This window comes from Apteryx rowi, unplaced genomic scaffold, assembly GCF_003343035.1.
Source record: "Apteryx rowi isolate R43461 unplaced genomic scaffold, aptRow1 scaffold_106, whole genome shotgun sequence".
NCBI lineage: Eukaryota > Metazoa > Chordata > Aves > Apterygiformes > Apterygidae > Apteryx > Apteryx rowi.
This window is the reverse complement of record NW_020447264.1, coordinates 1,209,488-1,226,925: the sequence shown is the minus strand read 5'-3', so window position 1 is coordinate 1,226,925 and position 17,438 is coordinate 1,209,488. Positions and strand designations below refer to the sequence as shown.

The window sequence follows — 17,438 nt, the reverse complement described above, 5'->3', positions numbered from 1 at the left end:
AGTTGTTCCAAGTTGCCCCTTAGAGCAACTTTACTTTTTTCCTCTCTCCATTGATTACAGAGAGGACTTGAGAAAGTTAGCCCCAATACCTTGTGTGAAATACTCTCTACTTGACTGTCCTGGTGGGGTGTAACAGAGCTGGATTGTCAGTGCCTAGAGAAAAAAGTAATTGGAAAGGTAATGACTACATTAAAGTAGGGACAGATTCGTATTGCCTTTCATCTGAGAGTGTTTCATGTTGGAAGCAGCGTTCCTGCTCTCTGGGCCGTGCATGGTATAACGCACTATTCAATAAAGGGTAGCAAAATCCAGGCTCCAGTGAACACTCCAGATGAGTCCATGAGCTGCTTGTGGATATTTAGGAAGTGGAAAAAAAAGCTAATTAAATGAATGCATTATTCACTGTGATTATTTCATTAGCTACCATTTCATACATACATGCACCAATATAAACCTTCTACAGGAATTTAGTGTATTAACAACCCCTTGCCCCCAACAAGAAGACATTAGAATATAAATGCATTCATATTTGTACTTACTGCTTACAGCTTTCCGCATAAATACGCCCAACAGCAGTTACAGTTGTGTGTTATAGTGGTCTTTTGACCAGTTTTTTTGTGATTCAGTGTCATTCATGTTTTTTCTGGTATAGTTTTCCATCAAATTCCTTGAATCAATCTACTTTCTTTTTGCTGCCTATCTCTGCCTCTCTCTGTCTCTCTGCTTATCTGTTCTTTGTGGCTCATAGGTCTGGGGATAGACCATCTTTTTTAATGGTCTTGCACTTAATGCCTCTCAAGACCCTCTTTATCTTTGGTTCAGCCATTGTTCACGCTGGATTTACACCATTCTTCCTTGAAGATATGTATCTATTGACACAGGAGCTAATTTTCGCTGTGTCTCAAGGCTGCAAGTTGCTGTGGGATGCCTTAGCTACAAGTCATTATTCTGGAAGGAAGTAATGGCTTATGTCACTGTAACTGATTAAAAGACCAATCGATAGCCACTTAACAGTAAGCTCACATGACCACCAATAATGCTGTGTTGGTGTGCATAGGGATGTCCTTTTTTCAGTTTAGACTGAACACAGCCATAAAAGTTAGGAAACAATCAGTCAAGTTTTCTAGTCTCTCTCCCAGGCAGGGTAGGGCTGTAAAAGCCCTACGTTTGGTACTTGCAAACATCATCTCTTACCAGCTGCACTACCATTACCTAGGAATAACAGACCTGCTGTCCCTTGCCAATGATGTTAATGTCATCTCTGATATTAGGCTGTTTGTGTAGGTCTGTAGGATGTTCTGCTGACTCCTACCCATTTCCTAGACCAGGTCTGATGTGGAAGCTATGTATCTGCACTTACTAGGCAGTGCATGCAAATTAATAAATTTGGGGAAGAAGCATGGTCAAGCTAATGTGGCCTCTAGGCTCCTGAGATAGAGCTGACTTATCAGCTGGATGGGTTCCTACGCACCAGTACATGTCAGCTTCCAAAGAATCAGATGGGCATGCCCTTTACTGGTCCCCAAAGCCCCAACCCACAATGGCCTGTGATTTATCCCATACTGAAAAAAAGAGAGAGAGACACCTATGTGAGCAAGTCTCAGGGTTAATCCCAAAGATGTTATCAGCTCCAAAACAAGGTTCTCCACAGACCTGGGAGAAGAAATCACTCAGACATATTCAGCCCATTCACCTCCCTTCAGGACAGTCCGACAAAACACCTGAGCTCATGCTTAACTTCAAGGACATAGTCCCATTTGCATGTGCTTCATCATAGATTAAGTCACCAAAGAGTGGCCCATTTCCTGTTGTTGTCAGCTGCCACATAGGTGTCCCCACCAGGGTGAGGGTTAGCACGTAAAGGCCAATGGATAAAGTGCCATCTATCCCTTGCATTGCTTTAGGAAACAAACTAAGCAGACACAGTCCCCACAGCCCTACTTCTTGCCTTCTACTGTACAACCCTGCCACCTTTCTTTTTTCCGAGCCAAAAGGCCGGAAGGGAAAAGAGCAATTTCTCAAAACAAGCCAAAAGAAGGCAGTGGAGATTGGGAGAGCAGTACTGGCTTCTCTTCCATGGGTGCCAGAGAGAGACACCCTAAATCTGGCAAAACCCTCACCAGCACAGTTCCACCCACTCCAGCGGCACCAACACATCTCTGAATCGCACATTTTCCCATTTCCTGCATCTGGAATGATACAGATGAGAGAGTTTTATTCCTTCCTGTCTTTCATTTCTCTTTTAAAACTGGGTATGGTTGGTTGGTTCCCTTTCTTTGTTCTTTCTTCCTTTCTTTCGTTCTCTTTCTTTTGGCTTCTCTTTCCCTTTCCTTTCTACGTTTGTGTTCATGAGCAAAGTGTTTTGTTTTGTTTCAGTCTTTTGATTTTAATTGCAGTCAGATGGCAGTGCCCCTTTACGGCATGACGCTCAAATGTTCCAAGTGTGGAGTAGTTTCTTCTGCAGAAGTTTCGGCCACAGCCACCAGTAACGCCATGTTAGTTCCTCTAATTTCAACTTCTTTTCTTTCTTTCTTTCTCACTTTCTTTTTTTGATTTCCCTCTTTCATTCCCCTCCTTTGCCAACCCCTGTTTGTTTTCTCTCCCCATGTCCCTGCCCACGTCCCCACATCCCCACCTCTCCCTGACCTCATTCTGTGGGCCGTGAGTAGTGTAGGGTTCCTGAAACATCCCTGGAACAAAAGTTGATGGGCTGGATCCTGCAAAGCACTTTAGAACATGTCTATGTTTAAGCATGTGAGCAGCCCATGGAAGACGATGGGACTGTTCATTTGCTTAAATTTGGGTATACGCTTAACGCCCTGATTCAGTTTGGTTCTTGGAGTTACAGACTTAAAGGTGTGGTTCCCATTGATTTTGATGGTAGAATATTAGGGCCTCAAACTCCAGTTTAGCCGAACACTTAAGCGTGTGTTTGGGTCTTTGACTCCAATGAGACTACAGAGGACTGAGTACGGTTTTAGTGAGCTGGTGACTCACCCCTACCTGTTTTCTTCTTAGGCAGGGCTAGAGTTAGGTTTAATACCTCATAGGGCTGTCAACACTCCTGCGGTCCTCTGAAAGCACTTGCAGTGAGATCTCAAAATCTTAAAGCATTTCATAGCTCTGAGTTTCGAAAGTCAAATGCTGTTAGATCTCTTCTTAGATGCAACTGGAGTTAGTAAAAAAAAAATTAAATTGTGAAAATGTCAGAGCTTCGTTCTCCTGCAGTAATTGTTGCTATTTATATTGTTGGCTTTTTTTCCAAAGGTTAAGGTAGGAGGGGTAGCAGGGAAGGGAAGGTTTATCTTTCTTCCTTCCCCTTGTGAAATTTTATTATTTACATCATTTCTGGGTAATTCTATAATTTGTTTTAAATGTCTAAAGTAATATACAATATATAAAATGTGTGAAAGAAACAGTCTCAGAGTTAAACATTTGCAGTTTGTAAAACTCCTACCTTTGATCAATCTAACCAAAAATGAACAGTTGAGAGCCAAAATTCAGAATGTAGAAATATAAAAGAAAATCAAAACACAAGTTTTTTCATGATTTTTTTTTTAAACTGGACCATATCTAGAAAATGTGTTAGGAAGAATGTATATTTCTGAAAAATGACCAATTGTCATTAGCAAAAGAGAATACTTGATCACCTATATTAAGAGTTAAGATTTTCTATGAGATGCAAAAGCTAAACAAAATCTCATTTATTTTTCACTGCTGAACGTTTTGTTTACCTTTTGCGATAGTGCCCAGCTGAGATGGTGAAATGGAGTTAATCCAGATCACATACCACAAGTCTGGAATTAACAAGTCACTGCACTTTGATTTTCCATGTCTCCAGAGGAATGTTTAAACCAGCAGAAGCCTTACTATTAATAAACCAGACTGTTAAAAGCATTCAGTTCATAGTAAATTCCTTTAAAAAGTAAGACAATGTCAAACCCTTCTCCTATATTGTTTGACATTGGGCTGTCATAAATCACATACTCTGATTCATCTTCAAATCTGGAAAAAAGGGATTTGAAATACCAATCTCTTGCTGTTTTAATTTAATTGGTTCAATAGAGATTGGAGGTGTCTTGTAAAAGCTTATGCCCTTTTTTTTCCCAGAAGATAGATACTTTAAATGATTAATGCCAGTGCTGGTTTTGTTGTATATCCTGAAGTTTATTGTGGTCTTGTCCTTGCAAAAAGGCAGCTGAGTAATAGATAAATTAGTTCAMCCAGCCCTGATCTGACCCTTGTCATCCACTTCATTCTGCAGTTGAACTGTTGTTTTTTTTTCTTCCTCCAAATCTATTGTAAATGAGATTGTCAATAAGGCAAAACTTTGACTATGCTGCATGTCGCTACTACCATTCCACTGGCATCGATCCCAGACTTTGGGCCAGCTTTGCCATTTAGTTTTGAAGTTTTCTAGTGGAAATTAGATGCCGTAAGGATTCCTGACTCTTTCCTGACATGGAGTTAGCCATAGCTGCTTGGTAGAGAGCACATCAAGCATGTTACTGTGTTGTTCCTGCTGGAATTATTCAAGCCCCCTCCAGCTCTCCTCCTGTAAGAGCCGTAGGTTTCAGAGGCTCATCTCTGGGATAGCATGGCATGAAAAGATACATATGACTTCTTTTTGTCAATTTTTTTGGCTTTTGGAAATCATAGCAGTTTTGAGCAGCACATTATGGTAATCTCTGTGTCTAAGGGAGAAGGGTCCAGAGAAGGGTATTTGAAACCTTTGGATCTCTCTGACCTGTTAAACGTAAGCCAGGCTTGACAGCTGTGTGTTAAAAAAAAAACCCTCTCTCCCTGTGGTCTGGTCTGGAGTAGATCCTGGGCACATTTTGCCTTTGAAAAGACCTCTTTTCCCACATTTCCTTCCTTTTAGTTGCTGCATGTACAGTAGCCTTAGCCTGTGAAGTGGTACCTTGTAATTCATTTGTCTTTGCCACCTGTGAAAAATTTTGATCTGAGACTGGAATAGCTAAAAAATGTCTCAAGGACATGCCATTTCTTTATATTTGCTGTGAAAGAGGCAGTCCACTGCAGAAACCAGGAACTGCTGATGGATGGAAGGAAAGAAGGAAGAAAGGAGGAAGAAAGGAAGGGATTCATGTCAGGCAGTGCATTGCAAAGATGGAAACTCAAGTTCTGACCATAGGGAAGAGACTAGGTGTACTCCAAGACTAAGGCCCTAGCACAATTTACTCAACTTGAATCTGTCTTGGAGGCAACCCAGGCAAGGGTCTGTCAATGTCAGGGAGTCCTTATTGCCCTTCTTATGCATCATCCATCTTGCATCATCAGAGGCTTTTGCATCAAATCCTCCATGTAAGGGGTTTGCTCTTATTAGGGGTGAATAACCAATTAGCCTGCCCATAGCTACTTCGTTACCTGCCTGTCTAGCTCAGAGGTATTTGATCTCCTGTTCTTCTAGTCATATGGTTCAGATTCCAGCAACTGGGAGAAGAATTACCTTCGAGAGAAAAAAGAGAATAATGTCTTGTGTTTCTGTGCTCCTCATGCATGGAAACAGCATGCACAGCAGTCCTTCTTTGCTAGTTATGGGTTTCCTTTCTTGGTAATATGGAAACAACATTAAAGGGAGTTTCTCTAAAACTGTCCCTAAAATTCCGGCAACACTCATGTTCTTGCTTTTAGGAAGAATAGAAGTAAGAGAAGGAATAAACTGCAAGAGAAGGAATAAATTAAATCCTTGTACAGTGCTTTTCCTGTGCCAGAAATGCTGTGAAATAGGAGTAGCAAGGTCATTAGAATGGCTCTCCAGAATGGGAGCTACCCCCTCTGAGCAGCATGTGAGGAGCAACCCCTTCATCTTGTGTTTTAAGTCTCCCTGCCACCTCCCTTTCCACAGCTCTTCTCCGGGAGCTGCTTTCCGAGTTATAAAGATGTTCTTCCTTCTGCTGTTTCTTTAGCTTGTGGTACTGGCTGTCCTGTCAGCCTTGAGTAATGAGAAGAATTGATCGCTTACCTCTTTATAATGGCTCTTTACGTCTTTGTTGACATGTACTGTGTGTCCTTCTCCTGCTTGCCCTTTGTCAGGGCCCAGGCCTCTTAATCTTTCTTCATGTAGATCTTTGTTTACGGAAACCTTTTTCTCTTTCCATCACTATCCTCCACATTCCATCAGTTTATCCTGTTTCTTTTGCAAAGATGAAGAGTCCTAAAGCCACCAGCTAGTTAAAGAACAAAACCACAATTAGCCTTTGACGTTCTGACCAAAGACCATGATTTGCTTGCTTCCAGAGCTGGGTCTCTTAAGTGCTCTCGTCCTGAGATTAAGTTTTTGTCACACTAGATAAAGCTTTGGGCAATGTTACTGTGTTTCCATGTTGTCACATGGCATTGTAACAATACATGGTTGTGTTGTGATGTGGCATTGCCATATCTCAAGGTAACGCCATTTCTCTGTGAAGCGGCAGGAACATGGGGTGGTGGGGAGGAGCAGCATGACATGACAACTGTACTGCTGAGTAACATTATTATGCCATGGTCATCACACAATAAACTAGCATCATGCTTCAACAGTGCAGCATAATGATCTTCCCTTTATAACATTACTGTTATTCATAATGAGTGCTGTGATCTATGGAACAAATAAGAGGAAAAATGCCTACTTCATCTGCCAGCTAAAGGGGTTAGTCCTTTGTCTCAAGCAATAGAAATCCTCGGTTCATTGATCACAGAMAATCCATAATGAAGAATTATTAAGTAATCACAATGTCATCAGATAACAAATCATCATTTCATGTTGCATAGCACCATAACACTGTGATGTTCCTTAGGTCCTGAAAGCTATTCTGCAACCTTTTAAGGATGCAAAGTACCTCTTGAAAAAGGGACAGACCAAAAGGTGGCAGAAGTACAAGGTCTGCTATGAATTCAACTCACTGCAGGTGGAATTAAGGGCAATGTCACAGGAAATCCACTTATCTTCCCCTGAGTTTTCTTCTGAAATTTCAGGCTTGATATGATTTTTTTTTTAATGGAACTTTTTTGCATTTAATATTTCAAAAGCTAAGCAGAGCTGTGAAAGCGAAATTAGAGTAAGTTATAGTCCTATGACCCATTGCCATCTGCCGCCTGAGAATAAAGATTATGCATTAAATGTCAGCCAGCATTTCCATAGCATTTGTAAGGGATGAATACTGTTGAGTTTTCAGCACCTATAAGATGAATCACAAAGAGATCAGAAAGTCAGGCCATACTCATAGCTGGTGTAAGTCAGCACATCTCAGTTGGGAAAATTCTGATTTACACCACCCAAATATCTGGCATAATGCTATTTTCATCATCTGAGGTGGGAGTGTGGTGAAAAGAGTACTGCTATTAAGGTTGCTAATTATGGGGTCTGCAGTGAAGTTGACTAAGATGTCTTGTTTCAGAGGAAAGTTAAACAGTTTGTCTGTATGGAGACACATAGAACATGGGGCTAGAAAGGACTCACTGAGTCCAGGATAAGGACTGCAGAAGCTCTGAAGGGATTCCAGTGTAGTTAGGGATAATTGCATCTGCATTGTGGAGAACAAATTCAGACTCAGGCAGTTCCTCGTTAAAGCATAATTTGCTGGAGCAGGTTTTGAAGCCAGTGCGTTGAATTCTAGCTTCTTGCTAGAATGAACCAACCCCAAATCCACATCTAAATCTTGGATCTAAATCAAAATGATGATTGTCAATTTGATGTTGCAGTTTTGGTTCAAAAATGGAAAACCCAGTGCAAACTATAGATCATTAGTCCAGACCCTTACTTATGGGTCAAATCCATTCTCAGATGTGATTTTCAGATTTCATGTTTTCATGTTGGTGGTGGTAATGCACATATCTGTATTTGTTAAGAGTATTCTGGGAGACCAGATAATTCCAGGAAACAGAGTTGTCTGATAGGAGCTGCTCTAGCAGCCTCTGTTTATTCTCCCTGTTTCCAGTGGGCAATACTGCAGGTTGCTCCTGGAATGACTTCCTTTACCAAGCCATAGACCAGGCATGTTGTGTTTGCTGATCCTTGCATGAAAGACACGCCTAGAATGGCATGTTGTGGAGGAAACCTCATCTTTCCATTTGGCTTTTCTGCCTCTCTGATTTTGTTTTCTCTACACTTACTCCTCGGCCAGTTTTATTAATGCACCACCGCAAATGATAGCAATGTGAGATTTCACTTATTTCAGTATGATGAGACAGATTTTGGGGGGCTGGGGTGGAAGTGGAACACAAAGATTTGTTTAGGGGTTGGTTGTTTGGTTGAGGGTTGTCTTTGGCTGCTTCTTTTCTTTCTTTTTTTTTTTTTTTTTGGGTAAGCAGTACTTTAAAATTATACTTCCTATTCGACATAAAAGAACTTTCATTATGTCATCCTATATGAAAATACCAGATATATAGATTATGTCATGGCCTTTACCTTACATGGAAAGCTCATAATACTTGATTTAGTTGAAGAAAAGTAAATGTCATTTGCCTGTTCCTTTAGGTAAATTACATTGCTTAAGTATACCACTGAGGAACACATCTGAGTCTGGACTGCTTGCAGAAATATTTGCAGTAAAAGTATCATTATGACTACACAAATAACCCATCACTTCAGAATATGGTCATTACAGCACAACCGATGCAGCAATCCTTGAAAATCTCTGAACTGAAGTCAGGGTGTTAAGTCCTGATGTCCATACCTGTTCTTTAATCCAGCTTTGTTCAGGTAGATCTCTCACTGAGGTCTGTGAGGGTGGTACCTGGATAACCGGCAAGTAATCATTATTAAAAACTTGATCGTATAGCATGCAATGGTAATCAAGTCAGATGTGAGTACTGCAAAATGTCATGTGTGTCATGATATCCGTCCTGTAATTTACTGTGTTGCTTATATGTGTTCTTTGGTATATAGGTCGAGGTTTTCTATGCAGAAAATCTTGAAGCTCAGCTTGTTATTCGGTCTGGGCATGAGTCTACTCTTATTTGTTAGACATATCCACACAGAGAAATTCCCCAGTATTCTTAGTGTGCCAGAGCACCCAGATATATAGGACAACTGACAGCAGAAGTTAGGTCATCTTCCTAAAATGTCCATAGCATGCAGTTAAAATCGCTTGGGACCATTTCAGAGTGCTGAATGACTGAATTGTCCAGGGAAATAGAACTGCTTTCTCATTTCTAGAGTCATTATGCATAGAAAAAACTTGGGGGTTCATGTGGTGGTACTTGCATTGCAGAAGACTGTTTTGTCCAGTTTTCTACATCGTGGATTAAGAAGTGGTTTCAACCCAGCATGTCCCCTCAAGAATAAATTAATTTACAGTGATATTGCCAAAGGTGAAAAAAAAAAAAAACTGCAAGTTTTCAAAGCATTCAGCCAGGAAGATCACAGGAGAAAGCAGAAATTTTCTTCTCACAGATAATTTGTGTCAGGTATCAGCTCTCTTGATGCTCATTGATGTGGTCTTGTAGGAAGCATCTGCTGTAAAGGGAGCTATTTTGCAACAGCAAGAGGAGATCAATCTCCACATCGGCTCTGTGCTCATCTGTTTTAGTTATTTGGAACCGTGAAACATGTTCCCACCTGATAGTGTCTTCCATGTGCTGTAGAAGTCCTAGTGTCTGTAACCTGTGTACGGACAACCGTCATGACAAACCAGCCTCTGCTGCAGCTGTTCCGCTTCCCTCTGGCAACCTGCAGTGTTTGTATTTTGTCTCCCCCTCCTTGGGAAATACCACAGTTGTGAAATAGGGGCACAGAGTGGGAAGGGCATGAAGGGGAAAGTGAGGTATCTGCCTCCTTCCTCCCCACCTCAAGTTTTATCCGTGATTGTACCACTGGCTAGTAGTCCCTCCCTTAGAAATGTGTCACCTGCTTCAGTAGTGTGAGTGTGCAAAGTATTCTCCTGCTTCCCTGTGAGAGGGGCTCAGAAGACATCTAGCACAAGCGTATGTTTGCTGAGGAGAGGTCTTCTGAAGCCCCATGGGATCAGGAGGCTGAATTAGCATCCCACATGGAAGTGGGTGAGGTTAAAGTAGAGCTGAATTCTCTTTTCCTCTCCCTTAACAGGGCATCCCTTTGGAGCTCATGCGTGGTCCTGCCTCTCCTGGCTCTGACTTGGATGTCTGCAGTTCTGGCAATCACAGATCGGCGGTCAGCACTCTTCCAGATCCTTTTYGCTGTCTTTGACTCACTGGAGGGCTTCGTCATCGTGATGGTCCATTGCATCCTAAGGCGGGAGGTGGGCAACATGAGTGGTTCTTTTATGTATAACCAACATCCTACAGCAAGCACCTGAAAAATGTGCAGTCAGCCTGTTAGCTTCTCTAATCCTGTGAGCTATGAGCTTTCACCTTCRCATAGACAGTGACCACAGAAATGACCATGACATTATCAGCCAGAGAAGGGAGGAAGGGATGGATGGATGGAGGGATGGATGACTCAACGGTTGTCATGCTATGTGTACTATAGAGTAGAATTTTGGGAACAATTTTGGTTCAGCTTGTCTTCTAGCTAACATATTATGTATTGCTTGTTTAGCCCAAAAATTAATATTTCCAGAAGTGTTCCATCCCATTGAAAATGAAATATTAGCCAAAGCAAGTTTGTTATTTGATTTTGAGAGGGACAACGTGTACCGCAAAAGTTTACAAAATGGTAGTATTTTGGCACCGGTACCTAGATATTAGAACTAGAAAGTAAAGCTAGCTATAATCCTGCCAGGAAATYGAGCAAATTCTCTCCAGCCTCCCTGTGGATATTTAAAGTGGTAAATTATATCAGGGAAGAAAATGAAGAATATTTTATGTTTCTTTTATTCTTTTCATCTTAATGAGTGGATAGGCTATTAATAACAAAGACAGGAAGCTTTTTTTTCTTTTTTTCCAATACCCATTTTATCTTCCTACAGCTCCTTTAAATTAAGTAAGACAGATTAATTGCTTATGTCAGACCAATGAAATCAATGGAATTACAACACTGGCTTGGCTGAGACTCCTTTAACTAATTGCATTATGAATTTGGGGCTGCATTTAACTCCCATTGCATTCACTCAGATTTTTGCATTGGTTTCAGTGAGTTTTGGATCAGGTATATAATAAAGTCAATATAGCAYTGTAATCACACATACTAGGCCCCAATATAAAGATTTATGCAATAGCATGCATCATAAAAGTATTGCAAGCTGCAGAATAGAAGATATTTTCTTTCTTGACCATATGAATCAAACAACCAGAAGTGACCAACAGTGTGACACAGGGCACCTGTAAAACCTTAGAGTTGCTCTGTTAGCGTGTGARATATGTAACTTCTGAACCATGTGAACTGAATACCAGAGTGCTACTGAAGTAGGAACCATGTTGTTCTAAGCTACCAAGGACTATAAGGTTTTCTCCTCAGCAGAATTTCACATGGTTTGGCTTTACATAGTGCTTCTTTCTGACTCTCTCTTTTGCAAATCCATTTACTTCCGCAGGTCCAGGATGCTGTAAAGTGCCGAGTAGTGGATCGTCAAGAAGAGGGCAATGGAGACTCTGGGGGGTCATTTCAGAATGGACATGCTCAGCTAATGGTAGGGAAAACTGCCATTTAGTCTGCTATTAAGGGACCTGGGGCATTTTTAACCAATAACAGATAAACAAAGGGCTCTGTCTGTCCTACATTTTGCAATCATCACTCCTTTTTCCTTTARAACTATGCTTGAACAAATGTGGCGCTTGGCTTAGGCTCTTTCATTCATCCGCAAATCCTCTTTCTTTTTTTTATAGCATTCAGGAACTCAAACTCATGCATTGGGTTTTGCAAACATCTTTACGTTAAGCCTGGTTAGATCCTTTCTTTCCCAGAAAAAAATAAAGCCAAAATATACCTGCTTTCTCTCGCTATCTATTTCCCAGACCTTTTCATCCCAGCATGCTTCCTTGTCCTATCTGGAGCTAGGAGGCAGTAGTTTAATAATGATTTAATCACTGTGTGTCGGGTCATGGTCATTATTACAAAGATATTCTTTCAAAGAGACTTTTAACTTGACGTTGCTTCACTGGGAATATAGTTTAAGTACTATAAACTTGGTCCTGTTTTGTAAGTCCTTTACAAACAGACTAGATAAGGCAGTTGAAGAATAAGCTATGGGGAACAGTCTTGCATCTGCTCCAGTGTCATGCTGGAGATGGTATAACAATCATTTGAATTCTGAGGTTGTGGTAGGGACTTCCAGACAAGATCTGGACAAGTTTCAAAGCAGACCAGTTAGGATTTTCCTCTGCCCTTTTGCCCAGTGCTCTTTGCCAGGTTCAGAGATGTGACAGACTTATTTAAATTGATATATTCATAGAGTTTAATGCCAGAAGACATTATTAGTTCATCTACTTAGACTCCACCTACATTGCAACCCAATGCATTTCTTCTAGTCACTCCTGTGCTAAGCTAAGTAGCTTGCGCTTGGGTGAAAGTTCTCATTTCAAAAAGCACAGTCTTTAAGTCAAGACATCAGGGGATATGCAGTTCTTCCACATCTCATAGGTGTTTGTTAAAAACAGGTGCATCATTTCTAATTTAAATGTGTAGGCTTCTCATTTTCATACTTCAGTTCTTGCTATGCCTTTTTATGTTTGATTAGAAAGCCCCCTGTGTGCCTAGTACTTTTGCTCTTTCAGTAATAGACACCATAATCATATCCGGTCTCAGTCGTCCTTTCAGTAAGGTAACACACTGGGCTGTTTTATTCTCTCTCTGTAAGACATTATTTCTATAACTCTTTCCCATATGCCCTTCAGTTTCTCAGCATCCCTTAAAAATATGGATGCTGCATTTGTCATTCTTTTGTCACCATCCCGAGCGCTACATTCTGAAGTCTCAGATTTTTGTCCCTCTGTGTACAAGTCTGTGTTTTCATTCTTTATTTACCACTTTGAAAAACTCTGTCGACTACAAGTTTTTAGCTATGAGATTACATTTACTTTTGGAAGTTGATGGAAGTGTTGAAAAACAGACAGCTTACAGTCAGTTTCTTCCCATCCAAGCAAAAAAAACCCAACCAAACAAACAAAAAAAAAAAAACAACCCAAACACAAATGATGGCTCCTCACTGATATTTTTGGAGAGATACAGTGTTATATTATAGTGATTGTGTCATACTGTAACCAAAGAAATCAAAGGCTTTGCAGGACTGCATTTTTGCCTGTACCTTTTTCAGTAATCTCACAGTCTTCTCAGTGATTGGAAAGAAGTTTAGCTGGGTAAAACTGTTTTCCTCCCGATCTTGTTGACTAGTATTAAATATACACCTGGTATTAAATATACACTTGTCCTTAATTTATTTGTCAGTAGGAGCAGTACAAGCTGTTCTGTTATATTATTCTGGAACTCCTATCAGGAAAGTGTAATTATATTTTTCTGTCTTATCCCACCTGCCCTTTTTAGCATAAGCCCAGTATTACTTCTCTTCTGTTATTTTCAAATTTCCCTGATATTCCAAAATTTACTAAGAAATTAATAAGAGCAAGGTTGATAGAATTCCTCAGCCAGCTTTCCTAAGACTCTTGGATCTCAGCCTGCTGATTTTGAACAGCTTATTGCAGTGGGATGTTTTTTTAACACACTCTGCTTAGCTAGTATGGCACTGGAATGTATTTCATCATGTTAATACAGTTATATTAAGTGCCTTCATTCCCAAATGATACCAGAAGTAATCAGTGAACTCTTCTACTTTTTGTTAGCCTGTGGCCTTTCCATCACTCCATGAAAACTCATGACCCGTTGTGATTCCTTATATCCAGCTCTTTGAAATGTTATCTGCTGAGAGCTTTAGGAAAAGCATTAGCTTACGCTGGGAGAAGGGAAGAGTTTCATTTGGCTACACAGACAATTTGAAAAAGTTATGCAGCATTTGTTCCTACAGGGACTATTGTTTTTATATGCTAAGAGTTTCAAAAGCAGACATGTTTGCACTTCATGTGACTTGGTAATTGATGACAAGAAAACACAGCAGGTACAGAGGGCTTTCAGAGGCCTCCTCAGATCTTTTTAGCTGATGGAGAATTCACTTAGATTAAGTATGGGAAGATAAATCCAAGGCAGAACAGGCCAAGAATCTGTCCCCTATGTTCTAGGAATGTGCATAAGCATATGGCAGCCCTGGAATTAGTTTATGGATGAGCAGATGAATCCAGCTGCAAAGCAGTGTTACAGCTTTACCACTGCCTGAGGTTCAAGAGCCATAGTTGGGGAAAAAAAAAAAAAAAGTATGTTTGCCATGTTTCAAAGCCCAATGCAAATTTCTCTGCTCCACTCTTTGGTAGATTGTTTCTGGCTAGTGAGTTAAAGAATTTTTGCATTCCAGGTGGCTTTTTTTTCCCTGTCAGCTCCTTTTGACCATGTCCTCTGTGTTCTCTGTCTTTCAGACCGATTTTGAGAAGGATGTGGATATGGCTTGTAGATCAGGTGAGCACATCACAGGTGAGAATCAACAAGTGACCTGGTTTGGGGATTGAACTAGGCCATTTTTTTCCTTTCTGTTTTATTTGTGTGTGTCTTAGTGGCTTGCATGTACTTGCTGCCCTAACTCTCAGCCTTGCCTAAAAGAAAGCAACCCTCCTAATTCTGCCCTGTGCTTTGCTTATTATTTTTCCCCACAGCTTTCTTGGCTTTTCAGCTAAGATGAAGCCTCGCCTCCAAGGTATTATTTCTTATTTGTGGCCCGTGTCACGTGGTGGCAGAGAAGAGTATCCAGGAATAAGAGATCTGTTTCATCTCTTCCTACTGAGATCCTTCTTTGCTTTAGCAGCCCCTTTCCAAGGCAACCTCAGATAGCTCTGTGCTTGAGAGAGGTGTCTTGGAGAAGGTCTGGAATCTGGAGGACCTTCCTCCCGTTCCAGAAAGGACAATTGTCCTCCTGACCCCATAGATACATCTGGTACAGTTGTAAACTGTCTGTATTTACGGAGATGGCTCAGGTCTCTCTTTGCCTGTACCTTTCTCCTGTGTGTTGTATCACACACATCTTTCCTTTTGATCCTTTAGATCTGCATGGGCTGACAGTCCCTTTCTCCAAGAACTGTCTTTTCTTCCATATCCTTGGGGGTGTCTCTGCTGTCTAGAGTCCGCTTTGCTGCCTGTTCATCTTTGCAGGTTTCATCCTCTCCTGGTCCTGGCACGCCTGACCACTTGGCTGATATTAGTCTTATCCTTTGTAGATGCAGGCTTTCGTTTACCCACCCAGACTTCTCTCCTCTCCCAAGCAAGAGTAATTCCAGCTTGCTTGGCACTTACATATAATYCACATCTTCCAAACCAGGATCTCCCCTAACCAAGGACAGTACATATTTTGGGTGTGGTTAGTATGATATGAAAGCTTTTTTTCTCTGTCTTTTCCTCTTCCTCCTTCTTCCGTCCTTCCTTTCTCTCTTTTTCTAGTTTTTTTTCTTTCTCCCTCTCTTTCTCTCTTTCTCTCTTTTTCTCTCCCTCCCTCTCTTTGTCTGTTTTTATATATATCTACCTGTCCCTTTCATTTATCTTTTTCTTCATCTAATCTATCATTTATTTATCTAATATATTTATCTATAATTTATCTGTTTCTCCCTATCTAGCAATCACTTATTTATCTCTGTCCTCAGCCATCTGTCTTGCTGTACCTGTTATTTATGTATTTCTATCTCTGTCAACATTTATCTCTGTCACTGTGTTTCTGTGTATTGTCCATCACTGTCACTATCATTTATCTATCTAATATCTATCTATATCTTATTTATCATTTTCTGTCTTTTTCTTTGCCTCACTCCCTCTCTCTATGCCTATCACAGTCACAGTATATTTATCTCACTTATCCATGTGATATCTTATTTCATGGTCTCTTTCTGTCCATTTATCTCTTTTGAGGGTCTCTCCATTTTTTTTCTCTCTGTTTCTCTGTCTCACACTCTCTAATTGTATTTCTAGCTGTTTTCCTCTTCTCGTTTGTCTTTCTCCTTCCTTTTTGACACTGAGGACCTCAGTTCCAAAAAATCGTGCATGAAAGACATGCACATGAGACCAGGTCTGACTTGAACACATGCTCAGCAAACATGCATCCAGGCTGGTTATTGGGGAACAAAACCAGCTGCACAGACAGCAGTCCAGTTTGTGGTACTGGTGAGCACAAGCCCTGAAAACCAAGGCAGACATCAGGCTCCTGCAATGCAGGAACCTTTCTGGATCTGCTACTGAGTTTCTTGCTCCTGAATCAAGCTTCCCAGAGGAAAGGAAGGAGCTGACTGATTTCACATGACCGCAGGGCAGAAGACCCTGGATCAGCACCTTGCTAAAAACCTAGACCTCACTTCCTTTTCCAGCACAACTATACAATTTATTTGTTTTTTGATGTCTGCCTGAAGAGATAAACCACCTTTGATAAAGTGCTGTCACTCTGTGCCACTATCTCAAGCCAGGTTATTAATAGTCAACACTATTTTGGAGACCATTCTATATGGTGCAGCAAGGGAATTCCTATACATTTTGCTTCTTTGTTTAATAAAAAATATAATTCCGTCTATTGGTTTCTGGCCATGATTTCTCCTGGAAACACCAGCTCTCATCTTATGACAGATTGGAGATGTGCCTGATACCACTCATAACCTTTTCAGTTGGATTCCCTGGTAGAATTTGGTCCATGGCACAGTGTTGAAAGCATGTCTACAATTTGGTGGAAGCTCACTCTGCTCCATGTTTGGAGATTACTAGGATTGCTACATCTCCAAACTTACTTCATGCAGCTGACGTGAACATGGAGAAGAGCCTGAATCAATAAACCTTACTGACAATACCAGGCTAAGGGTTAGAGTTCACTAACATCTCCCTGCAGTATATGGTAGGAAGAGACGGTAATGCTCTGATTTATCTTGACATGTCCTCTAGCAATGTCAAGATAACTGTGGCTGCCATAGTTGCACCCAGCATGTTTAGCTTTCAGAGCTTTTTTAAAGATCTTTTATTTCATTTGGTCTCCCTATAATTTTGCCTTGCCTTCTCTGTAGTCTTTGATGGGACCTTTGTTCTTCCACCACCCATCCCTCCTGCTAGGAATTGTCAGGAAAGCAGCAGTGCCCTCAGTCCAATGGGATACCTGTGCCATGTGCTGCCTCTGTCACAGGTGGAGCAGCTGAATAATGTCAGGTTATCCTCATGCTCCACTGGGAAAAAATAAGTAAAAAGAACCTGATTTTTCTTTTTTTTCTGAGGAGGGAGAAAGGGGAAGATGCATTTATTTCTCCTATGCTGAAATGCTGGGTAAGTAGCATTTGGTCCCATATCACTTTCTCCCTGCCCCAAAATCTGTTCTGGGATTTCTCTTCCCTGGAGACATCAAGGCTGATGTCATTAGTCCTGGAAGGTCTTTGTTGCAGCCAGAAATCAACTGAACAATAGATTCTTACACCTAGAAAGGGAACGGATGTTTTGTTATGGACAGTATTGTGTGGGAATGAGT

General features: G+C 40.9%; 1 protein-coding gene across 1 annotated transcript in view; it reads left to right on the top strand.

Annotated features, from left to right (window-relative positions):
* Positions 1-17,438, top strand: part of ADGRB1 (adhesion G protein-coupled receptor B1) — a 206,051-nt gene that overhangs the window by 171,049 nt on the left and 17,564 nt on the right. The window contains exons 25-27 of the mRNA XM_026069494.1: positions 10,049-10,220; positions 11,454-11,549; positions 14,380-14,419. Coding sequence (XP_025925279.1) covers positions 10,049-10,220; positions 11,454-11,549; positions 14,380-14,419 — 308 coding nt within the window. The remainder of the gene's footprint in view (positions 1-10,048; positions 10,221-11,453; positions 11,550-14,379; positions 14,420-17,438) is intronic.